Source organism: Bemisia tabaci, chromosome 2 (genome assembly GCF_918797505.1).
Source record: "Bemisia tabaci chromosome 2, PGI_BMITA_v3".
Taxonomy (NCBI): Eukaryota; Metazoa; Arthropoda; class Insecta; order Hemiptera; family Aleyrodidae; genus Bemisia; species Bemisia tabaci.
Genome location: NC_092794.1, coordinates 52,352,197 through 52,377,479, shown reverse-complemented (window position 1 = coordinate 52,377,479; position 25,283 = coordinate 52,352,197). Strand labels below are relative to the sequence as shown.

At 38.2% G+C, this 25,283-nt stretch overlaps 2 protein-coding genes across 3 annotated transcripts; one reads left to right on the top strand and one right to left on the bottom strand.

The window, feature by feature from the left end:
* The first annotated feature begins 98 nt into the window (after window positions 1–98).
* On the top strand, window positions 99–4,984 carry Coq3 (ubiquinone biosynthesis protein COQ3, mitochondrial). Of its 2 annotated transcripts, none has more exons than XM_019046800.2 (6): window positions 99–310; window positions 846–989; window positions 2,009–2,135; window positions 2,728–2,834; window positions 3,636–3,768; window positions 4,502–4,984. In XM_019046800.2, exons 1-6 carry the CDS (start codon window positions 219–221, stop codon window positions 4,778–4,780), a joined length of 882 nt encoding a protein of 293 aa, XP_018902345.2. In that variant the 5' UTR covers window positions 99–218; the 3' UTR covers window positions 4,781–4,984. The 2 variants fall into 2 exon arrangements, with proteins under 2 accessions (XP_018902345.2, XP_018902422.2); XM_019046877.2 differs by lacking the exon at window positions 99–310 and adding an exon at window positions 428–609.
* Window positions 4,985–5,531: 547 nt separating this feature from the next.
* Obp93a (Odorant-binding protein 93a) lies at window positions 5,532–15,996 on the bottom strand. Its single transcript, XM_072297523.1, has 9 exons — window positions 15,790–15,996; window positions 14,685–14,852; window positions 13,049–13,178; window positions 12,083–12,129; window positions 11,586–11,624; window positions 10,155–10,269; window positions 8,634–8,713; window positions 6,863–6,890; window positions 5,532–5,842 (listed from the first exon to the last, which is right to left on the bottom strand). Exons 1-9 carry the CDS (start codon window positions 15,841–15,843, stop codon window positions 5,760–5,762), a joined length of 744 nt encoding a protein of 247 aa, XP_072153624.1. The 5' UTR covers window positions 15,844–15,996; the 3' UTR covers window positions 5,532–5,759.
* Between the last annotated feature and the right edge of the window lie 9,287 nt (window positions 15,997–25,283).

Sequence of the window (25,283 nt, the reverse complement as noted above, 5' to 3'; positions counted from 1 at the left end):
AAGCAGATTAGAGCTATCTGATTGGCTCGTTTAAATTTTCCGCCTTGAAATTCGAAAAAGAAATATGATATGGCAACCTTGGACTTGTTATCAACAACAAAAATGTAAACAATAATAAGTTTCGGTGATAACAAAGATAACATGTTAAACGATGAACGATTGAATAATTACTGATTAAATAATATAAAATTTCTAACTAATTTTTATTTAATCAGTGAATGATGGTGTTGTGTTCGATAGCTTTGACTAGAGTTGGTTTTCAATTTAGCACAACAAGTCGTAAATGCCTTTGCAAGACAAGGAATCTTAGGCAAGTTACCGTTCAAATTCTCCATTTTAAAAGAGTAATTTGTCAAACACATTCTTTTTCAACTTAGCCCTGATGTAATGCCATGATGAGATATTGTATGCCTTTCAAATATTAGCTCCTAGATTCAAGATGCATATAGTCCAATTTATTGCTCGCCAGATAACTTAATCCACAATGTAGTAAATTTTATCTCGCCAATAAAAATTCTTACAAATCGTCACCATTTTTGAGAAAATGATATCTTAAATCATATTAATTACCTCTTATTTACATAATTTTATCAACTACTACCAAACGAGGTGAGGATTTTTATCAGTTGGTAAGTAAGTTTTCATCTCTAAATTATGTGATAACAGTGGACAGCGCATGTGTCGGAGAGGTATTCATTTCAAATTGTGTTCGGCTTATCATTCCAGTTTTCCAGATGAATTTTAAACTGATGTCTCCTATTGTAACTTTTTATGTTCATGACAGGGTGTTAGCACACCTCTCAAAACATGCCTTTTAATTTATTTTGTTTCATTTTTATTTTTAGCGCAAGTATAAAGTTATCAAGAATGCTGTCAGATTCAAACTCTACAGTTGACAAGAAGGAGGTAGATCATCACAATAAATTAAAAGATGAGTGGTGGGATCCTACTGGGAAAATGAAGGGCCTTCATGCCATGAATGCCCTGCGGTATGTTTTTCTTATCAGTTTCGTCTAGTAACTCCTACTTAACTAATAACTTTCTGATAAAATTGTAAAAGAGCAAGTTTATTAGAAATCATTTTCTCTCAGTCTTTGTTCTCACAGAAAATGTTTATCGCTTAGTGCATTGTGATTTCCAACTATTTGCTACAAATATCAAGCACAGGAGTTTCATCGAGTCATATCCAGTTGTTTAGTCGTCGACTAGACAGAAGAAGAAATTAAGCCCTACAGCACATACAGGGTGATCCAAAATTCTTGCGCCACCCTTATTTATAATCCTTTGAGTTCTTGTCCCTTTTCAGAAGGATCCCTTCTCAAATTGTGAGGGTATCAAAAGTTGTTTCCTTTGACTCAGGAGCACTCATGAGATTCCAAGTCTTTATCTCAATTTGTGTAAAAATCTCAGGGGTAGTGTCAAATGTTGGTCACGGAAGACTTTTGGACTACTCTGTATTTTCTCATCAAAATTTCAAAACTAACTTTTGTGCAAGAAAAGTATGTTCGTAGTTTACATTATAAACAGTAAATTTAAGATTCCTGCTTACTTAAAAACCATGATCAACGTAGAAAAAATTAGGTATCGAAATCAACCTTCACGTCAGCAAAAAACCACAGCTTAATTGCACCTACACTTTTTTCCTCTTTTTCTACAAAATCATAGGTGGATCCGACTTGGCACCACTGGCTTTCCTACATTTAAACCTGGGTTGAATAATCGATTCTTGTCAGAGCAATGGCCTCATCCGAAAATCGATACATTGCCGTAGGTTTAAATGGAGGAAAAACAATGTTGCCAATTTGCTGAATCTGCCCATGTACAAAATACCTTTAATTCTGTCAAAAAACAAACAAAAAACAGTCAGTATACAGGGAAATTCTTCCATCCTCAAATATACAGAAATTAGTCTGGCGCTTGATTTGACTCGTGTAGACAACAGTTTCCTGTGAGTGGATAGTAGTGCTTAATGACAGTTTTATTTTCAACTTATTTTCTTTTTTTGCAGTGTACCCTTCATTAAGAATGGTCTGGCAAATTCTGGTGCAATTTCAGCTGATGCTGTCAAAACCAGGGAATCTCTCAAAGGACTGAAAATTCTCGACGTTGGTTGTGGTGGAGGATTATTATCAGAGGTAAGTCGTGCAGGTTACATTCATAGTTTTCAAGATAGTCCTCTTCGCAGAACTAAGCTAGAGACATAATTTTGGATTGACTGGAAGGAAATTGCCTGCCTCCATGATTTGGAAATTAAGAATACCCTCCAGGCAATCTTTATCAGTTGTACAGAGTTTTTGAGATGTAACTGAACCAATCCAATCTAGTGAATCCCATTTCTCAGTAAATGACACCTGACAGATGCTTCATTTTTACTAGGTTACCTGCTACGCTGAAATTGATATTATGTAGGTCTGAAGAAATTTCCTGGCACATTTTGTATAAGATGTTGGAAGCAATCATGGTTACTCAGTTTCATTGTTTTAATATCTCTGTACCCACCTCCCCTAACATTTTATTGTATTTATCTGTTAACAAGTGTTTTTGTGGTTATTTTCATACATTTTATCGGATTTTTAACAGAAAGTTCAAATTTTCATTAAAGATTACACTTTCTCCCCACTGTAAAAAAATCATGAAGTACATAGAAATTCTGTAGTGTTGCCATCTAGAATTATAACTTCCCTACATTCTTCTTGAATATCTCTAATTCTAAATCAAAATTTACAGCCTTTGTCAATGATTGGAGCCGATGTAACAGGACTTGAACCCAGTGCTGAGCTCATTAACATAGCCATAAGTCATGCAGCTCAAAATTCCGTAACGAAAAATATCAGGTAATTAGTATGTTTCTGCATTGTGTTGCATGAGCTAAGGCAGCTGTTTTTGGTGGTCAGTCAGAAAGTGCGCCATGAGCCCTTAAAATTAAGAATATTCCTTTTATGAAATTCACCAAACCGTATGAGATATTTTATTTACTTCTTTGAATTTGTAACTAATTCTGTTCATACATATTAAAGAGTTTAGTGCATGTCCTAATATCACAGAGAGCCGAACAGCATCAGAGATCTTGAATTTTGATTTTCATGACAGAACAGCAGATCAAAAGAAGCGTGTGATAGATGGAAAGTATTTCTGAAGAAGTTTCATCACTCACTGTCTAACCAACAATGTGTCAAAGAAATTATCCAAAATTTGAAGTGAAATTATCCACAGTATGAGTATCCAAAATAAATATTTTCAATTTTCCATTAGATTTTCATCCTGAGTCACCACATTTTGCTTCCTGAATATGTTTTAAATATTCTAAATCATCCATAACTTCATGTCAATATAGTAAACTTGCTATAGTACAGTGGATTAAGAGTGCAGTGTACTTTAAAAAGGTAGGTAAGGATTGAAAATTTTGAACAAACTGCCAATTAACTGTACTTATCACAAGTCTTTAGAAAAATGATCGAAAATGATAAAATTGCAGTGGAAAATGAACCTTGCCTGCTCATTGTGGTTGCAAACCCACAAAAAATAATTTCCTAAAACTGGCTTTGTAGCACATATTTTCAGCTGTCTATTTTCTTTTAGCACTTTTTATAAATTCATCTGTGAATACACATCTTCTTAAACTTTTTGTTATTCAGGTACATCTCATGCACAATCGAAGATCACATTAAAGATCATGCAGAAGTCTATGATGCTGTCGTTGCGTCTGAAGTTGTAGAGCATGTTGTGAATCCTGAATTATTCATCAAATCTTGTGTTACAGCTTTAAAGGTTAGTACATATAGCTTTCTTTTCTTCCTCTCCTTTTTTTATAAAAAAAAATTTAACCCTCTAAAGTTTAAAAGAATTGAAGCTTGCAAGGAAAAAGATCGTTTGAAAACAACTCAGATATTTGTAAAAAATAGTCTGAATGGTGGTATTTGTATTTCTTAACAAGATTATTGCTCACATCCTCATGAATCTCATTCATATTCAAAAGACAATGGGAACAATTCGGTTAAAAAAAACAAGTACCCATAAAACAAGCAGGATGGAGTGAGGCAGAACAGGTGGTATGAACAAGTATCAGGGCAGGTCTTTCACAAACACAACAGAATCAACTATGATATGAAATGTTGATATTTTTCTGTTCATACAAATACATTGGTTAGTTTTCTGATATTTGTCCCCTATTTTTTTCTTTTCTGATCATCCTGAAAAAATTGAACACTAAAAAACTTACAATTTTACAGTTTTTACAAAAAATTTCGATTTTTTCAGAGTAAGCATGAAAGAAAAAGGCACTAATTCACAAGTCTTAATAATGTAATTTGATGAAGATAAGAAAAGATTCAACTTGATACCTCAATAGAATTTTTATGAGTAAATTCTCACATGAAATCACTTCGAAAAATTTTCAAAACTGCAAGGAGCTAAATTATCATGACATGATACAGCTCTGTGAATCTTTTACATACACTCAACTTTCCTTTGTTCTTACATTCCTTTGTTTTTTGTTTTTCAGCCTGGTGGATCAATTTTTGTCACAACCCTGAATAAGACGTATCTCTCTTGGCTTTGTGGAATAATTATTGCGGAAAACGTTTTGAATATAGTACCTAAAGGAACACACAGTTATGACAAGTTTATTCCTCCACACCAACTGCAACAAATGCTGGAAAAGAATCACTGCAGGACTGTCCAGACTGTCGGAACTTTCTACAACGTTCTTACCAACTCATGGTCAATCGTTCCTTACAAGGGATTTTGTTATGCACTGCATGCAGTAAAATCAACTGCGTAGGGGATGTTAATTTAATAACTGCAAGTAAACACTGAAAAATAAATGTTTAAGCCCAAAGTCAATGCTACTGCATATTAATATAATTTTCTATTGTTACCCAAGTTTCCATTTTTTTTTTTTTTTTGTTCACCATTTATCTTCTATATCTATTTTTATTCACTTTATATTACTAATAACATTACCCATGCATCAGCTGATGATAGAGCCTGATTTGTATTTAAATTATCCAATGACCCTTGATATGGAGGCATCCTCATTGACTCCAGGTATAGTGAGAAAGCAGATGTGTTACATTTCAGCATAAAAAAGTCACCTGTATATTTTTTTTTTCTGACTTTACCTCGATAACTTATCGTGGTATTTAGTTTTTTTAAAGACAAAAGAAACAATTTCATAGATTTTTCTTGATGTATTTATTAAAAAGAAGATGAATAAGAAAATAAATAAATGAAATGTAAAGCTAAAATTGTTTAATCCAATTATGAAAATTATGTTTTTAGATTACCCACCCATATGTCTTCTATTTAAATGGGCCTTTTTATTTTCTTCAAGCAAATCAGTTGCAAATATTTCTCTTAAAATTCATTTTTTATGAAGAATGCAGAGTTCTAAAAACAGAAATGCTAAAACATCTATTGAAAATAACCCCTAGGTAACTGGGTGTGGAATGGATCAGGTACAAAATGTTTTGAAATACTTAGACACAATTTAAGTAAATTTTGGGAATAGTTAACTAATAAACACGGAAACATTCTTTTAACAGCATTTATTCTTTAAAAGATATAAACCATTGAAACTTTGAGATTCATCGAAAAAATGAGCCCTTACAGAAAAGAATTAGGCAGGTGCATTTCTTGTGTGTCACTCTGAAGAGGTTCAAAGTAAGATCACCGATGAATTCCTTTGAAAACAAATTATGGCTGTAAAAAGAAGCTCCTAATTCATCACAACGTCCTCCTCAAATTTCCATTCCTCTTTTTCAAGGTTTAGGCGGTGGGCTCATCGGCACTGGCATATTTGGGCATTTTGTCAGCTTCTCCTTCATTTTTTGACATTCCTCACCTGGAAAACACAAAATTATAGAAGAATTGAGGGTGAATTCAGCATTCAAGTATTTTATTCCATTCAGTTTCATGATTTTTGATCGGTTTTTAAGGAGGAAAGTAGGTATATCACTGGTTAAAGTCAGAATATTCCTATCACCGATTAAATGTGATGTTTCAAATGCTCTGCTGAGGTTCTATTCAGATATAGTTTTATAATTTGATTATTCTTTTTTTTAAATGAACTATAACTGCTTTTTTTATTACTCTGCACTCACCTTAAGAATATTCACAGAAGAATACAAGAGACGTTCTTTTTTTTTTTCCTGTTTTTTTTTTTTTTTTTTTTTTTTCTTTCTTTCTTTTTTTCAAAAAAACATAGGTAATCAAAGATTTTTAAATGTTGAAATGGAGGTACTTAATTTTGCACTTTAGTCATTGATTAGTATCAGCATCCTAGTGATACTACACAGTTCGTGTCAAGGCAACCGTAACAATGCGCAACGCAGGGGCAAGGTGATGGTTTTAGTTGGTAACGTTTGATACAACTATACCTACTTGAGGGATATAATGCGTGTTGTATCTATGGAAATGAAGGCGCTCCAGCTTTTGTCGCGTCCATAGTGGCGCGCGACGTGATGAAAATTTGTCAGCGGAAAGTTTCCAAATACGTAGATGGATAAAAAATCTGAGAGTTCTTTTACAAATTGACGATGAAACTCTCAAACCACATATCTCGGTCTGCAACGTTACAAACTTTCTTTTATTCTTTATTATGAAAGTAAATTGAAAACTGCTAAGCGACAATTCTTTATAACCTCCAGGATTTGTCTTCTACGTGTGAGGCACGTTCCGTGAAAAATTTAAGGGATGATATGTTGATTTGTTCTCCTTCATAAATGTCAAATAAAAGCGGAGATTTTAAAACACCGTAAACGAGATACGTGGTTTAGGAGTTTCACCCCTGATAGTCATAAAAAAACATTTTTGGCCTGCTTTAAATTTTTACACGTGAAAGATATGAAATTATGTTACTCACTGTTGGTCCAGCTCTCCGTCGGACAGTTCTGTAAAAAAAAGTAATAGGCACATTAGTCGTGTTGAGTAAGTTCAGTGCTATTAACTTTAAACAATCATTTTTTAAAAAAATGTTAAAAATAAATAAATAAAAATAATAAAGAAAATACCAATAAAATCAAGACCTTCATGTCAAGGGATCGTCACTATTTTATAAAAGATTCGACGTCTATATAACCACAATCGGTCGACTTTTGCACGTACCTAGAGATAGGATTCAATGGATTGTGACATGATCCCTTTCATGTGCATATTCTTATGGATCTTGAAACTCATGCCAAGATGTATCTAGTTCCTTTTGATATAAACACGTCCAATCCAATACAGTAACGTTGCTTCTTCATCACGCCCTTATCGGGCCGTATTTATGTTAAAAGGAACTATGCGCATAGGGGTTAGCGTGCAACACAGTTCCTTTTAGCAAAAATACGTCCAACTTTAATACTTCTTCCGGCGAGGGAGTATTTCAGGTACAGAGAGAGAGGGAGAGGGAGAGGGAAAGACAGTGTGACAGTGTAAACTGCACCATCTCTCCGTCAAAAGCTGCGTTGAGAGATCAGAAAAAAGATTCGATAGTTTTAACACCAAGTAACAAAAGTTGCATAGTTGCCGATATTGAGGGAGCACCAACTACCCGGTCTTACCTAATTTTATTCAAATAGCTCTATTGTTGATCATGGCCGGATTTACCTACTGGCCGCCAATATGAGCCGCCTGTATTTTGCCGGCTGCTTCTCATTCGTTTGGAACATTAATAAAAACCATCAAGTGAACGTGCCGGAGGGAGAGGGGGAGGGGTGCATAAGACGCGTTTACTCGTGTTGGACACATTTTTTGCGAAAGCCCTGTCAACACTACTAGTGAAAGTTCATGGAACTTGGCGCGAAAGTCAAGTTCCGTAAACCTATCTCTGTGTGGACAAGGCCTTCCATTCATAAGAAATGAACGAAAAAATTATGGGAGAACAAACATAAATATAGTTAAATAAGTTTAACTTCCACCGCCGCGCCGCGTCGCGCTGGCCGTACTGTGTTCGGCGCGATGTCTTTGGGCGCAATGCGTGAAGTATTCATGCAGTCTTGTAGGCGCTATGCTTCACACCGACCGCTGCTGACCGCACTGTGTTTGACGCAATGCGTGAAGTATTCATGCAGTCTTGTAGGCGCTAATATGTGTTACATGCCGACCACCGCGCCGCGCCAAGGGCTTCTCCTATTCATCTCAGGTCATCGGCATTATTGCTCTCTGCGCCGCGCCGCGCCGTTCCAGACCAAAACGCGTGTTTTCTCTCTTAACTCGACTAATTAAAGGTGCTGTCTCTTTCATCACGGAAAGACAATTGAATTATAAATTAAATACTGTCAGGAAATGAGAGATTTTGTCGCCTTTTCTCGTTTGTAATTTATGTTACTGAATCCGATTTTTTTCTATACCTACATTTAAAAGAATTGCAAAATTTGCCGCCATGGGCCGCGGCCCATATGGCCACCCCCTAAATCCGGCCCTGTTGTTGATTTAGCGTAATTGCACACGTTCATTTGACGTGCAATCATGGCAACTTATTCAAGTTGTCTTTTGTTTACTTTATTTAATATTATTATTCATTCCATCCTGTGAAATATTTTTGAGTGTTTCGAACATCAAAATATTCATGCGTTAGGATTGATTGATATTCCTGGCAAAAATTTACAATAGAGTTCGAAGGTATTTTTGGTTGAGCAGAAGGATCTTACCATGAACAATTCTCTATTCACGCACTTCGAAAATTCACCGGCTCCAGATTTACATTCCTTCGGGTCCTTTGCGTTTTTAGCTGAAAATGGGGAAAAAGACGAATCAAGACCAAAAGTATGTATCAGAAAATTTCAGGTGTATGTGCACGTGTAAAATCATGACGATTAAAATATAAAAGACGATATTGTTCTATGTATATCGACGGTGAAACTCGCATCCCAATCGATCTGCGACGTTGCAGACTTCTTGTTATATCTACTTAATTTTTGAAGTGAAGAATTGCTCGACGTCAATTTTTAAATACCTCCGTGATTTTCCTTCTCTGTTTGGGGGAAATTCTGTAAAAACTACAAAGGAATGATGCTGATTTACTGTTCTCCTTATTTGAAACAATAAAATAAAATGTTGGCTCTAATTTTACTTTTGAAAAGAAACAAGACAACTATATTGCTTGAATTTTATGTATAATATTCCGCTAACAGAGAAGAAAAATCATGGCGATTTTTAAGATTTTCAGTGTACCAGTTTTCAAAAGAAAAAAATAAATAGTGAAAGGAAGTCTGCAACGCCGCAAACTGAGATACGTGGTTTCGCACTTTGGTCTTAGATATAGACTGACATTAACAGGAAGAATACGGAATACCTCATACTAATGTTTGCATGATCATTTCCTGAGGAAATTGTGTGGCATTCGTACAAAGTCATTTGTCAAAACAAGAGCTTTTGCATAAAAGATTCTGAAAGTGGTCAGGAGAACCATATATGGCGGGGGAATATAAGGTTGAATGCAATAATGGCAAATCGTTTACAAGTTTCCCGACTGAACGCGAGACATTACTTCATGAATATTTGATAAGCGAAGGGAAGATCGTGCGAGTTACCATCAAGAAGTCACATTGATTTATGATACAAATATTTTAACTCCGGTGTGGGCGGTGATGTATCATACAAAACTGAAGGCGTTTTCGACTGGTGACAACAGTTCGTTGTAGCTCACAGCGACGCGCACCACGCACCGCACACTAATCAAACAGACACGAATCTCCTCGTCATTTCTTTGAAGGGTTAAAGTCAAAATCTACCGACGAAAGAATTGTAAGTCATGCCAACAGTTTTCATTAAGGTTTTTTCCAATTGATTGCGAGACGACACTTCATAAATGTTCAATATGTAGGTAAGCGATTGAAAGAACTCAGGAGTACGTTACTTTCCAGATGCGCAATGTTTTTTATACAAATATACGAGCTCCGGTTTGGGTGGTGTAGTTTCAGCGTATAGATATGTTCAATAGATTGCTGTTGCTGAAACACTTCAAATTTTGCAAATTTAAATTTTAGAAATAACCAATGCCTTTGTTTGAAAAATATGTCATTAGGTATACGTGAATCAGGTAAATAAAGGAAAAATTTTGTTTACCACTTTGACAAAACGGCCAATGCGAAAAAGAAGATTGACTGAAAAGGCCCAAAAATGACCTTGATTGCATTAATGCGTGGCTTTCGACACGCGTGTTCACTTACCACTTTCAAAGCATTTAGATATCACTGACGGTGCCATCGATGCGAATTTTGTGTCTTTCAATTTGTCGGTCAGCTTTTGGGAGATTTTGGCTTCCTGTAGCTTCATGTCAGGTGTCTGCAAAGAAAATTGGATGTCAGAAAAATTGAACAAATTTTTATTTAAAGGAAGATTGGGGGGGGGGAGGTGCCGCCAGTAAACAACACGCCGTACAACAAACGGTAGTTTTTAAACAAAATTTCTCATTTTTGTATGACCCCGTAACAATCCTCAGGAGTTTTTATGGAACTCGGGCCATTTATTATTCCAAAAAACGTACTCTACTATATGATAAGTATCAAAAAGCGCAAATGTCCAGCGGGTTGATTTTTAAAATTTTTAGACAAAGCGATAGACAACGATTATGACTAACAGAAAAGTAAGCGATCCTGGAAGCGGGTGGTTGCAATGGACAAATGAGGTAAGTAATGGACTAACTGATTGCAACCCACCAGAGACCCTGCCTTAGTCTATAACAACCACCCGTTTTAATCAATAGAATCGCTCCATACTCCCAATGTCCTCTTTGTCTATCGCTTTGTCTATCAATTTCAGTAATTAACCCGCTGGAGCGCTAATTTCCCAAGCGCTGGTCTATAAATGCTTTCGGGTCAATTTGTGCATTAAAATGTGGATATTGTACAAGGGTTCAGATGGGGGAAAGTGCTGATTTTTGAGCACAATCTGGCAACAATGTCTCGGGCTGCCGGCGGGAGACTTGACCGCACGGGTAGGAAGATCAACTCTAACCTCTGGTATGAAAAAGTTAGTAGCAGGTGCAGCAAGTTTTAAATCAACTTCAAAAATTTGGCGACAGCCCCCTTTACACCCTCCTCCCGGAAGATCCATGTCATGAGTTAGGCAAATATAGAAGTTTCTGAACGCAGTGCTTAAAAATTCCGATGATGGGTGGAACAGGAAACGATCTATGAACACGTGTTTTGACAGAGGATGTGGCATTATAGCATGTACATCGATTTAAGAGAGGAATTATTTTTGCGCAAGTTGAAGTGCCATTGAAATAGGTATACTTAATGGACTTAAACATCCGGATGACAGATATTCTATGAATATTCTTTTTTCCCTGTGAATATTCATAAAATTCTTGTTGAATGCGTTTTTCCTACGAATATTCATAAAATACTCTATGCATACTCATGTGCTATCTGGAAAGAACATCCCTCCTCATTTTCGTGTATTTCCGTGTATTTTCGTTGAATTTGCAATTTTTAAAACGCCATGCAGCTATTTTCCGCTCCTTTTTTACAGCATGGACACGAAACTTTCACGTTATTTGTGGTTAAGTAAAAAAAGTATTTCAGATCATTCATTTTTCTTTGCGCGAGTGTAATAATCTTTCTCTCTACTTTGGTTAAAATTTATGGATAGCTTACCAGAAGGCCCGTTTCGTTGTAGACGCACTCTACCATACACTGAAATTAAAATAAAAACAATTTTTTGTATTATTCAGTTTTCATAAAGAATAGTTTCTTCCTTTTTTTTTTTTTTTTTTTTTTTTTTTTTTTTTTTTTTTTTTTTGTCTAGTATCCCCCAGCTTTTGCGCAGGAATATACGTGTTCTGTCGCTGCTCTGTTGCTAAATTCTGCTGCTAAGCTAAATTCTGAAAATTGCATGTACAGTCAGATGCCCCCACTGTCAAAGTTATCCTTTTTTATACATTTTCAATTTATTTTTTCACGAGAAAAAAAAAATCTAATTTTGTAAACCATTGTGTATCTGTGTACTATAGGAAAACTACATATATCAAATTTTGTGCGTGTAAGTCCCTTGGACTTGATGTGTAGGTATGTCTCACAATGATAAGGCTCCAGAATTCCCTCAACACGTACGTTGTATTAATATACCCCCAAATGTGAAAAATAAATATTACCTGTTTATCAATCCCATGCATCGGACCATGGCCTGGTTTACCACCATCTGCACATCGGAAATAGTAAAAATAAGCAGTTAATAATGAAAACGATAATAGTGCAAGGTAAATTATTTGGAAGCCTTCTAACTCAAAAATGTATTTTTAAGGGAGACGAATGCCTGGACAAATTCACAGGGGGAGGCGGGGGTCGTAGTGGGCGTAGGGGGCGTGACCATCCCTCCCCCGTTCGCCAAAAAAAGAAGGAAGAAAAAAGAGAGAAAGAAAGAAGGAAGGAACGGAGGAAAGAGGACGGAAGGACGCTTATATTCGATATAATTATTCATAACGAAATTGACTAAAACTGCTCATTAGATGCCTTAAAATTTCGACAATTTTCTAAAGGAAGCCTCCCGTACCACGCTTTCAACCCCCCTCCCCCACTTTGAAGTGTCTGGATCCGCGTATGGACAAAGGTGAGATCTGAAGAAAGGTAATCTTAGGGTTTTGGTTAATTTTAATTGGAGATTCGTGGCGGAGGGGGGAGATAAGAGAGCGCAGGGAGTCTAAGAAGCAGGGTGGCATGACACGTAAGAAAGAAATGAAAGATTGGAAGTTTCAGTGAAACATTTCATGAAATTTCACGAGGCTGTGAAATATTTCATATTTTTCAGGGGCTAGAGTATGCAACCCGCACTTAAACAGACAAAAATAGAGGAAAGGCAAGATTTCTACACTTTGTGAAACATGATGGGGAACCGGTATTTTTCAATATTTTTCATAAATTTTTGAAATTTCTTGAAATATTTCACGTGAAATTTCAAGATTTTATTTTTCATGAAATTTTTCCACCCTGCTAAGGAGGAGGCGAGTCTGGTCTGGGTGTTCTAGCAAAAATGTTTGCAACTATGATCCCTCTTACATTCTACAATTTTTGGTGAACAAATTCGGTGAATCATTTTCATTTTCAGTTGATTAGAAACTCACTTGCTTGGGTTGTCGGTTGAGGGGTTGTTGGATTTTTCTTCGAAAGTTTATTTACACACGTGTCCCATGCTTTCTTGTCCTCAGTTGGGTTGCACGGCCTCGGTAAACCTTTACAGCACTCTGGCGGAGGCTGAAATATTGAAAGAACATGTAGAACAATTTCAACGGGGGAATTTTTGCCGAGTTTGGTCGAAAATTTGAGTTCGAGATTTCAATGGAAAAATCCCGTCTTAATGGTCCTAAAAAGTAATGGCGTGCGAATTATTTCCTTTAGCGGAGGAAAAAGAAAAATAAGATTAATCATCAGCACGATTCTGTATAGGATCATTCATAGCATTTAAGTTGTTATCTTTAAAATGAACGTGAGTTAGTTCCATTGGTTACTCTATTAGTACTCCATTAATTTCTGATGGAGCATTTGCGCGATTTTTTTTTATTGCTGCTATGTTATAGTATGCTTAGTGAGCTGTGCCCGCAGTATTTTTCATAATTTTTTTCTAAAATGGGAAATTTTCGAAAAGTAGATATCAGTGGCGTGGCGTGAATTGCGATGTACCGATTGTTATGCCATTCAAACCTATGGAAAAGGATCGATCAACAGGGTGCTCGCAGTGAACCCCTTAATAATCGTTCTTTACCTTAGGTTTAAATGGTATATCGACAACGATCGATAAATCGCAATTCACGCCACGCCACTGGTAGGTATATAAGTAAAAAAATCTGCCGCCTCGTGACTTCATCAGGCGGCATTTCCCATTTAAAAACATATAAATAAGCAGATTAGATCATTTGGCCTTAATCTCTAATGCGTCGTTCCCCCAACGAAGGAATGTAACTGCATTTAAATGTTGCAAAATTTCCCCTCGCGTATTGTATTTTTACCAGGAGAATCTTGGGCAATTTTAGCTGAAAATTCCACCGATTTAAGTAGCTTCTGCTCTCGTGCAAAAATCAGACAAATTTTGGACGAAAATTGCACAGGTACGCTCTTATAATTAATTTAATTTTTGGATCAATTTTGCAACCTTGGAATGGAGTTACGCTCCTTCGTCCGGGAAACAACGAATATTTCATTTTAGAAACCGAGGATATTCTCATGCTCAGTTCACTCGGTGGTTTCTTCTCAAACACACTGAAAAAAAATCTCGGTGTATTTACTAATAAAAGGGTAAAATTACCAAGAATTCAGGGTTTTATTTGATCCCAGTTTTTTCTCGGTAAAATTACCATTTATGGATTTGGTAATTTTACCGGGAAATCTCGGTAAAAAAATTGAACTTTCTCGGTAATTTTACTGGACCTTGGTGAAAACGCCAATATTTTTTATCGACTGTGGTAGAATTACTGAGATAAAATGGCAAAGTTACCGGGAATTGATTACCAATAAAAGTGGTATCCTTGCCTGAGAAAAACAGTGAAAATATCGGTTTTAAGGTTAGCTTACCAGTCTGTCTTGGTAAAATTACCAATAATTGGTAAAAAAAAGTGAGATGGTAAAGGTACCAACGGACCTTGGTAAAGACGCCGAGAATTTTTTTTCAGTGCATGAAATCCACAAAATTTCAGACTCCTGCAAATTCTCCATTGCAAACTGTATACCATCTCTGTCTTAGTGTACTTTCACACGAGTGTTTACCTTATGAGGGTGGGGATGGTGGTGCTGAGGAGGGCCGCACTCCTCAGAGGAGTCTTCCTTTGATTTTTCCTCAGAAGCGGACCTGACGACTCTAGAGCGAAACCTCGCAGGTAGCTCATCTTCTTCTTCTGGCATTGGAACTGGAGTTGTCGATTCTGCCTTGCATCGCTACAAAAAGCACCGTCAAAATAGAGTTTTTCGATAGGTTGATCAATAGATTTATTGAATTTTTAAATAATCATGAATTTGGTAATGAGTTAATATTTGAATCAAATTGAATCAAAACGAATCGATTAAAGTGCATATTTTGAAACGGTAAGTTCCAGTGGCGTGGCGTGCTTTGCGATGTATCGATTGTTATGCCTTTTAAACCTATGGAAAAGGATCGATTCCGCTTAAACCTATGGAAAAGGATCGATGCCACTTAAACCTATGGAAAAGGATCGATAAACAGGGTGTTCGCAGCGAACACCTTAATAAACGATTCTTTACCATAGGTTTAAATGGCATAACAATCGATACATCGCAATTCACGCCTTGCCACCGGCTAAGTTTTCAATATAAAATACGGTACCCTGCGTTGCCCACCAGGTCAGTGGCGAGGCGTAAATGATCGACAATCGACATTTCCCCATTTGAAGCTAGGGTAAAGAATCGATCATTAATGTGATCGCTGCGAACACCCTGTTTATCGATCCTTTTCCATAGGCTTAAATGGCAGATAAATCGATAAATCGCAAAACATGCCACACCGCTGCGCCAGGTGTAAATCAGTACTTTTACTGAATCTGAGAATAAAAAATCATGCGAGCTGCACATTTTAAATTATGATTGAAGCAAATTTTGGCACAATTATTTCCGTAGTTTCTCCTATAATCCAATGGTGTGGATTCTTTCACCTGCACAAAAGTAAAATGGAAGCGGAGATTTTCAAACACTGCAAACGAGATACGTGATTTGGAAATATCGCCTTCGACATGCTTGATCTCTTTTCGTAAAATCTCGTAAAAAAATCAATTTTTTTTAAACAAAAAACCAAGTCAGGAATTTTTACCCATGCACAACGTTGTAACTCCTGAATCAATTCCTATTTGCTAAGATTTACCTGTACGAAGAAGGCCGCGACGAGAAATAGACCAATAAGCGCACGCATTGCCATAACTGCGGCGAGCTTTGTGTTGAGCGGGAAAACGAAACTCAATGGACACCAACTCACTGGCACTTCATGGAACCGTATCAGACCCCAAAGGTGCGGGATGTTGATTTTATGAGCTGATTGGTGATGATTGTTGAAATCCGGAAGCACGATGACCGACCAACATCCCGAGGACGACAATCAAGCTCTTAAATCATGCTTTCTGACACCTAATTTTGATTTGTTTCAACGTGTGAAGGTCACTTTTCCTCTTCTATGCGGACCGGAAAAGCGATATCTTCGTTGGCAACGGGCAGCAAAGTGGGGATCAGGAGCTAATATTGCAATGATGAGTGCGAACATCGTATGGAAAGTCAGATGGTGTGAAATTTCCACTGGTTACATAAGGATTTGCTATTTAAAAAAAAAAAAAAAAAAAAGTCTAAGAACACAAGTGCAAAACCACGTATTTCTGTTTTCGACGTTGCAGACTTCCTTGCATATTGTATTAATTCTTTTAAAAACTATTCAAAGTAATTTCTCGAAAATTCCATTGAATTTTTTCCTTTGTTATCAGCTGGAATCAGACTGGAATTGCTTTGCTGGAATCAAGTTGAGCCCACTTTACACGCTGTAAATAGGAGCTGAAAATAAAGGTCACCGATGCATCGTTGAGCGGTGCCCTGAAAAGTGGACCACAAAACGCAATTTTCAGTGATCAGTGAGATCGGGGCTAAATTAGCCATCATTTCACTTTTTTGTCCACAAAATGGCGGCCTTAGTTTTAAAACTACTCGCAATATTGTAAAAAGTTGTAAATTTGTATAAAATCGCAATATTTTTGGTATTAAACGAACAATAGCCGGAAATGGGTTTTGAGGGTCAACACTCAACAGAGATATCGATGAATCATTATCAGAACTCCATTTTCAGCGTGTGAGGTCGGCTTATACGACGTGTGAGAGAAACAATCAAAGCTTTTGTTAGTGTCGCATGCGACGGATTCAAAACAAATTTCATTCTAAAGCCTGGATGCAACAATTCGGGCTCCACGGATGTCCGTGTTGCATACGCACGGGAGTGAAGGCGTTTTGACTCCAGACACAAACCGCCTCACCAGCAACGCTCAATGGAGCGGGCCAATGAGAGGAGTCGGACAAAATGTGCAAACATTAAAAGCTCATATCGGTGTTGATACTGAACAGATAGGTTTTAGGAGTGGTATCATTGATTTTCTCGTAAAATTCGATCAAGAAGCACCAGATGCGATTACCTGATAATGTGAAGACTTTAACTCTTTCTAAATTAAATCTTAATATGAAAAAATTAAGGCTCTTTTTGAAGATGATTGAATATTTCATTGCTGGTTTTGTTTTATTGATTTAACGAGTCCTTTATATATGTATTTACCGAAGATATGATTTTATTATAATCATGAATTAAGAAGCTCGAAACTAAATGGCATGCCAAACACCCTGGTAAAAATTGGCAGTAGAATCTGCGTTCCAAAATACCATAGACCTACAGCCGGCTGTAAGATTTCCAATAGCTTCTACAGCCGGCTACACAATTTCTTATAGCCTTTTGTAGTCGATGGCGATTAAGCAACAGCCAGACAATAAAGTGTATGCTAAACGTTACTAATTACGGATGCTAGGACTCAGTGAGTTTTTGGACTACCGCTCTCTTTTTGGGCCGCAGTATCTTGATTTATTTTGCGAGGAAAGCTCTGTACTTTTGATGGATGCCTGCCATTACTAATATATTAGAGCGCCTTCAGTTTCGTATGATACTGTGCAATACCTCTGGTGTGAAATAGTTGCTTCAAGCGCCGTGGTACGCTGTGGCGCGGCAGGCGGGCAGCCAGCGCAAAACGCGCATTGGCGCCTACAAACCTAACAGGGATACTTCACGCGTTGCGCAATGCGTGAAGTATCCCTGTTAGGTTTGTAGGCGCCAGTGCGTCGCCGCTCCGCTTTGTGTTAGGCTCTAATATTTAATCTGGCGGAGTCAGCGTTATTCAACTCATGATTTTGAAATGTTTGCACACTCTGTATAGATTATTCTCATTTTAATTGATGAAAAAAAATATGTACTAAAGGAAAATATAATGTGTGTTTTGTAAATATTACGGTGGTTCCGTATCAAACTTAATGATTTCCAAAGCACACGAATTTCTACACAATTTCTTATAGCCTTTTATAGCCGATGGCGAAAAAGCAACAGCCAGGCGATAAAGTGTAAAGCCCGGCGATAGGAACTATAGCCCGGCTGCATAATTTTTTATCGCTTCGTATAGCCCGGCCGTATGATTTTCTTCGCATTCTACAGCCAGCTATATGATTTTTTGTAGCCTTCTTTAGCCGGCTATAAGAATTCCTATGGTATTTCGAAACGCAGCTCTTATCGCCAATTTTTACCAGGGCAGGGCTATATCGACGGTGAAACTACCAAACCACGTATCTCGGTTTGCGACGTCGCAGACTTCCTGTCATACTTTATTTTTTAAATGAAAAACTACTTAACGTCCAGTCTAGAAAATTTCTGTGATTTTTCCTCTTCGTGCGAAGAAAACTCTGTGAAAATTTCGAGGAATGATTTTGATTTGGTCTACTTCAAAAAAATAAAATGTGAGCGTAGATTTTTAAACACCGCAAACGAGATACGTGGTTTGGTAGTTTCACCGTCGATATGTCCTCTCCGTTCGCAGAAGAATAGGAGGAGGAGGAAGAGAGAAGAAGAAAAAGAAGAAGAAGAAAAGAAAGATGAAGAAGAAGAAAAAGAGGAGGAAGAAAAATTGAAATTAAATTTGCAGTTTTAGTCGACAATTACATGTTCAACCTATCTCTGAAAGATTCGTTTCATTGCATGGTGAGCTTCACTGCGCGAATCGAAAATGACTGAAAGCCTTCAACTCTTCAATTTAAAAAAAAAATCGGGGAAAGTTTGGCAACATTCAAATGCGCATACGGCGTTCTTGCTCAGCATGGCAGAATCAGCGGGGGCACTTTTTGCGCTGTCCGCGATGCGACGCGACGCGACGTCGGGTGCGTCGGGACGTCACACAGGACGGAAAATTAACCGCGATCATGAATTTGCGCACCATCATTTCCTTCGGACCCGGACCCGACGAAATACCACTGTCGAACCGGTCCTTTCCAAAACCTCACACGTTCATTTTAGGGCTGACCCCCGGAGTCCACAAGGGTGCTTACGTATCACGGCTCATGAGAAAAGCGTGGATTTCAGGTTTCGGTGCAGCTACGGAAGAGCCCAGAGCGAGGTGTTGGTAAACGTTTGTCGGCGAACGCGTGACTGACTTCATGAAAAATAACACCTACTTAGAGGTTTACCGGTGTCCTTGGTGTTCAGTTTGTAGCTCCTCTATCGTGGAGCGGTATTTAGATTTCCACATGAACCCTGGAAAACATGGAATTGTACGGAGAACAAGGCTCACGTGGATATTGGGATACGCTCTTTTGTCGTCGTCAGAGGAGCGACGAATTGTGGAGTCGAGCGCAGAGCCCCAATTTGGACGAATTTTGAGGCACATGTGACGACTTACAACAGATTTGGTCTGTTGCTCACAAGCGTAACAGCCCTATTTTAGGTGGATAAAATGGACTACATTTTGCAATTAGAAACCGCACTACTTCTGATTCAGTTTAGAAACAACGTAAGTGCTATTAATCTCCCTATGCACGTAAGTGTTTTTACGGCTGGGCCAGAAATGGTATAGTTCCCAATTGAACCAGTGAGAACGGAAACACACCAACTCGAAAAAATGAAAATAATCAAGACACACGCAAAACTGCACAGTAGTTGAAGAAGTTAGCACAAGAAAAGATTTGGTGCTGAAAGACAAGTACTTAAAGACACTTTAAAGGTCCAAGTTGAAACAGATGCATTAACTTCATTGACCTTCATGAAAACTGACTCTTTTTAATGAAAATTGAGCATTTTTAAGTTACCAAGTTGGTGTGTTTTCGTTCTCGCTGATTCAATTGCAGAATGTAGTCCAAATAAAAAAAAACATGATTGATAGTTATTTAAAACCGCCAAATTTCCTGCCTCCTTGGGAAAACCTGCTTCTTTGGGAAAAGCGCTCAAGTTCCCAGCAATCTTTCGCAGTGTATGTTATTTCCTCATAGTAAAAACCATGATTAAGGGCACAAAGTTTGATTTTTCAAAATAGTTATCGAGCATACATGCACTGAAAAAAAAGTAGTTAGCGTTGAGAACTAATTTGGTTGGTTCTCGCCAAGTAGAATCAAAATTAGGCTTCAGAACTAATTTATTGTACTGAAGCACCAATCAATTCGCTTCATACGCTGACTTGACTTTACTAGAGCGCGAACCAGAATTGGAAAACAGCACTAGTTGTAAAATTAGCGCTGTGGTAAGACAAATTCACCTTCGGGTCAAACTAATTCGCCCTCAACACTAACTGCCACATTGTCCGTTACATTTATTTAGTTTCGAAAAAGTGGCGTCGGTACAACAGCCTCAATCGCGTCAGCTCGTGAAAATAAATTAAAATGTGAAATTTCGGGCTCGTTTGACAATGTAAATACTCCCGGTATGATTTATAGTGTCCTCTCTTTCTTGAAAACGTTCGAAAGCAACATAAATAAACCTGTTAAGGTTAGAAATCGTCTGTTCAATTCAAAACGTAAACAAGCATGATATTCGTTGGAGTCGTCAATCTTCTATATTAAATTGCGATTAAAGCGTTCCGCGTTCAGTTTATATTTTTACGAAAATCTGTGAACTTACTGCTTACTTCTATAGTTCGTGTTCTCCCGTAATTTCAAAAGAATATCTCAAGTGTTCGGACGCCGACATCGGTTGGTCCAGTGGTTAGCGCAACTGATCACAGACCTAGATGTCCCGGGTTCGAATCCCGGCCTCGGTGGCAAGATTTGATGGTCTCAGATCTTGTCACCGTGGAGTGGCATGGATGTTTCTCTTCGTTTCTTCCTTCGTTTCTTCCTTTGTACTTCTGTTTCTACTGTTGTTGTAATCTTCCCATCATTTAGCGGTGGCTGTTTGTCTACACGACTAAGGCCAATGAACTATACCTAGAGTGCGCAAGCTCTCAAAAAAAAAAAAAAAAAAAAAAAAAAAAAAAAAAAAAAAAAAAAAAACTTCTTTTCCTGAAAGTATTGTCCAGTTATCATTCGCTAAGCCGTTTTCTCCTCTCTCAGTTTTGAGGTTAGGTTGACCCAACCCTACCGAATGCGAATTAGAGTAGCGGAATTAGTTTCCAGCACTAATAGTGGTTAGTGTACAGAAACCAAAAATCATGTGTGTCCAAATCACACAATTTGAGTTAGTGTATAGAAACCATTTTTAGTCATCTGACGCTAACTCATTTTTTTCAGTGTGCTATTTGACTGTCATACCTAGTACTGATTAATATGGCTGCACTGAAAAGATTTGTAGAAGAGGGGGAAATTTTAAAATTTGTTATGTCTTGCTCATTTTCTCTGACCCCTGCCCGAGTAAAAATGGTCTTCGTCGAACAGAAGTATGACGAATTGTCGGAAGAATGAAGTTTCTTTTTGTGTCCTCGAAACTCGATTACTGCGGCGGTTAGAGGATGATTCTTCCCGAATTCTGGCGTGTTCGAATTGGCGTCCGCATCGATTACCTAATTAAAAAATCTCGGGAATTTTTTAATTTTTAGCCAAAAAAGGATGATAGCCTCTGCGTATGAGCCTAAAGAATCATTCTCAACGAAGAAATTGGCAAAATTTAGAGAAATGAAATCAATAAGATTCTTTTTTAAATAAACCTCCCATTCGATACAAAGATCCGCCTCTGCATCGAATGCGTGCGGTTTTCCGCAAAAAGAATCCTGCCCTGGTAAAAATTGGCAGTAGAATCTGTACCATAAACCTACAGCCGGCTGTAAGATTTCCAATAGCCCCTATAGCCGGCAACACAATTTCTTACAGCCTTTTATAGCCGATGGCGATTAAGCAATAGCCTGGCGATAAAGTGTTTGCTAAACGTTACTAATTACGGATACTCAGTGAGTTTTTGGACTACCGCTCTCTTTTTGGGCCGCAGTATCTTGATTTATTTTGCGAGGAAAGCTCCGTACTTTTGAGGGATGCCTGCCATTCTTAATATGTTGGAGCGCCTTCAATTTCTTATGATACTGCGCAATACCTCTGGTGTGAAATAATTGCTTCAGACGCCGTGGCACGCTGCGGCGAGGCGAGGCGGGCAGAGAGCGAGAAACGTGCATTGGCGCCTACAAACCTAACAGGGATACTTCACGCATTGCGCAATGCGTGAAGTATCCCTGTTAGGTTTGTAGGCGCCAGTGCGTCGCCGCGCCGCTCCGCTTTGTGTTAGGCTCTAATATTGAATCTCGTGGAGTCAGCGTTTTTCAACTCATGACTTTGAAATGTTTGCACGCACTCTGTATGGATTATTCTCATTTTAATTGATGAAAAAAATATGTAGTAAAGGAAAATATAATGTGCGTTTTGTAAATATCATGGTGATTCCGTACAAACTTAAGGATTTACAAAACACACGAATCTCTGCACAATTTCTTATAGCCTTTTATAGCCGATGGCGAAAAAGCAACAGCCAGGCGATAAAGTGTAAAGCCCGGCGATAGGAACTATAGCCCGGCTGTATAATTTATTATCGCTTCGTGAAGCCCGGCCGTAGGATTTTTTCCACTTTCTACAGCCAGCTATATGATTTTCTATCGCCTTCTTCAGTCGGCTGTAAGAACTCCTATGGTATTTTGAAACGCAGCTCCTATCGCCAATTTTCACCAGGGTGCCTTCATTTATATAAATTTTGTCAATTTTTTTGTTCAGAACGATTCTTAAGGCTCGTGCATAGGGGCTGTCTTCCTTAGATTGGCGAAAAATTCAAAATCTGCCGATATTTTTTACTTCATCGATCGATCATGTAATGTACAGCACGGAACTTCGACCACACCAGAATACAAGACAAACCACTATAAGCCCTTCTTCAAATAAACCTTTCAACTCCCGCTGAACTGTGCTCTGTGTGGAACTTTTTCGAATTTACCTTGCCTGAGGGCAGTTTTTCTTGGTCGCCATATTCGTCGGCAATCAAATTTGCTCGGAGAGATATGCGTGTGAGAAAATCTCACCTAAATAATGAACAACCCCGTAACCATTTTTTCATGTATGATTTCAAGCGTTTATTTTCTCCTTCCTTCATTTTATTGCTTTAAAAAATGTTTTTAATCAGTTGAAATCATACATAAGGAAAGAAGTGGAACAGTTACCTAGCAAAATTGTTCGTTTATTTAACGAGGGGGTACGCATCTTGATCGCTTCGCGGCCCAGACGTTATATGCGCTACGCGGTGCTCATATGATTTTATATTATTGAGTATAATTTGGTTTCCTCTCGTCTCTCTATGGGCACAAAAACTACCTGTAATCGACAAAACCGGCTCTCGAATGCGACATATGAAGGCGCGTGATAATAGCTCCTCAAATTATTGCGTCCATTAAGGAACAATTAAAGAGTAAATTTTAAGGTCAAGCCTGCAGGGATCCATATTGGATTCTGATTCATATTTTTTGCCACAAGGCTATACACTAGCACGCACTTAAACCTAACAAGAAAGCCTTGCGGGTGACTACATTGTCGAAGTCTTGGCTTCGGAACGGTAAAAATAAACAAAATTTTACAATGCCTGCACCCTGCACCCTGCACGGCCGGTCAAAAATCTGGCAACTTCATGCTCTTCCGCGAAGCATGGATTTATTTACGTCCTACATCAACGAGTCGTATAAAATCCATTATTGAAAGCGAGTGATTAACTTTCTTGGCTCGAAGGGAATAATTTCAATAAGCAAAAAAATATAGCCGATGAAAAAAAAAAACAAACAAACTAACTCGAAATTCCGAGTTCTCGATGAGAAAATATGGCGAAGAACCATGGGTTTCACCTCATTTTTTGACCAGTCTCACTCGCGCTTTTAACTTTCTCGGATCGAAAAGGCTTTAGGCTTGGCTTTAGATGGCTGTAACCCGTAGAAAATGCCAGGAGGACGTTGATTAAACGGCCTTTTTAACCAGTTGCATCGACTCCATACTTAAAAGCGCATTTTGAAAATACTTTGATCAATAGAAAACAAACCCGCGAGGCGTGTCCGCAGAGGCCGAATTTTTTCATCATTTCGTCGCCCTCCTGACTTAAGGGCGTGATTACATCCTGCAAGGGACCTTGTCGTTCATACAATTCAATGCTTTTCCGAGCTCATCTCAATGTGTATTTCGCTTCCATCAGCCGGGCGACGATTTAAAAGCCCAACCAACGGTCCTAGCGGCGTAGATTAGTGAGTATGCGGTTGCTTCAGAAACTTCATTTATGCCGAGCTCAGATTCATAATCGAACGCCTTCATTGTGAAAAGATACTTCCTAGCGTGACGGCGGAGGCCGAATAGTTGCATCATTAAATCGCTCAATCAACAGTGGGGAAGCAGCACGCAGATATTAGCGAGCGATGCGGTTGTTTAAGAGGATGCTTTGATGAAGAGTTCGAATGCGTAATCGAACGCCTTCATTGCGAAAAGATACTTCCTAGCGTGACCGCTGAGGCCGAATAGTTGCATCATTAAATCGCTCAATCAACAGTGGGGAAGCAGCACGCAGATATTAGCGAGCGATGCGGTTGTTTAAGAGGATGCTTTGATGAAGAGTTCGAATGCGTAATCGAACGCCTTCATTGCGAAACGATACTTCCTAACGTGACCGCGGAGGCCGAATAGTTGCATTATTTCAACAGCGCAATCAACAGTGCTGCAGCACGTGCAGCGAGTAATGCGGTTGTGTTAGATAATGTTTTGAAGATGAGTGACGACGCTCAGGAAACTCCTTCATTGCTAAAAGATACTTCCTAATGTGACACCAGTTTTTTCCAACAAAATTGCGCGCTTGGTGGCAGTTTTTCGGGGGGGGGGGGATGACACTGATGCAGCGAGGAGGCGTTTTTCGTTTCACAAAAGAATTTTTTTTGGCAATTTTAAGGAGATTTTATAAAATGAATGCCTCCCGTAATTGCCTAACTCGGATAACACTTTTATAGGGACGCACGCAACAGCAAATTGCGCTTTTTTATTTTCTCAGTTTGAAAGGGGGAAAAAATCCTCTGACACCAAAATATCGTTGAAAAAAACCCTCAGAAATCCAGGTTCCGGATGCGGTCATCTAGGGAAAATGCTTCTTATGGATTTTACGTCCTTTTTTGAGCAGTCGCATTGCGATGACCAAAGTGCGACACCACGCATTTTCATTGCGATGTTTCGAAATGTCAGGTCCTACTTTTTTCTTCTTTCTTTTCTTTAAAGCGTTTAGAAACAAGTCAACTTTATGGTTTGAAATTATACAGAATATTCTGCTAACAGAGAAAAAAATAAAGGAAGGTTTCCCGCGGGTAATAACGTTGACTAGTT

What these genes read in the sequence shown, in the direction of transcription:
- Coq3 (XM_019046800.2), top strand. Translation starts at nt 219, where the DNA reads ATGATGGTGTTGTGTTCGATAGCTTTGACTAGAGTTGGTTTTCAATTT. An exon ending in GTGGAGGATTATTATCAGAG is followed by an intron (nt 2,136 to 2,727) that starts GTAAGTCGTGCA and finishes CAAAATTTACAG; the next exon opens with CCTTTGTCAATGATTGGAGC. An exon ending in TCCGTAACGAAAAATATCAG is followed by an intron (nt 2,835 to 3,635) that starts GTAATTAGTATG and finishes TTTGTTATTCAG; the next exon opens with GTACATCTCATGCACAATCG.
- Obp93a (XM_072297523.1), bottom strand. Translation starts at nt 15,843, where the DNA reads ATGGCAATGCGTGCGCTTATTGGTCTATTTCTCGTCGCGGCCTTCTTC. An exon ending in TCAACCGACAACCCAAGCAA is followed by an intron (nt 12,130 to 13,048) that starts GTGAGTTTCTAA and finishes TCCGATGTGCAG; the next exon opens with ATGGTGGTAAACCAGGCCAT. An exon ending in TGAATAGAGAATTGTTCATG is followed by an intron (nt 6,891 to 8,633) that starts GTAAGATCCTTC and finishes TTTTTTTTACAG; the next exon opens with AACTGTCCGACGGAGAGCTG.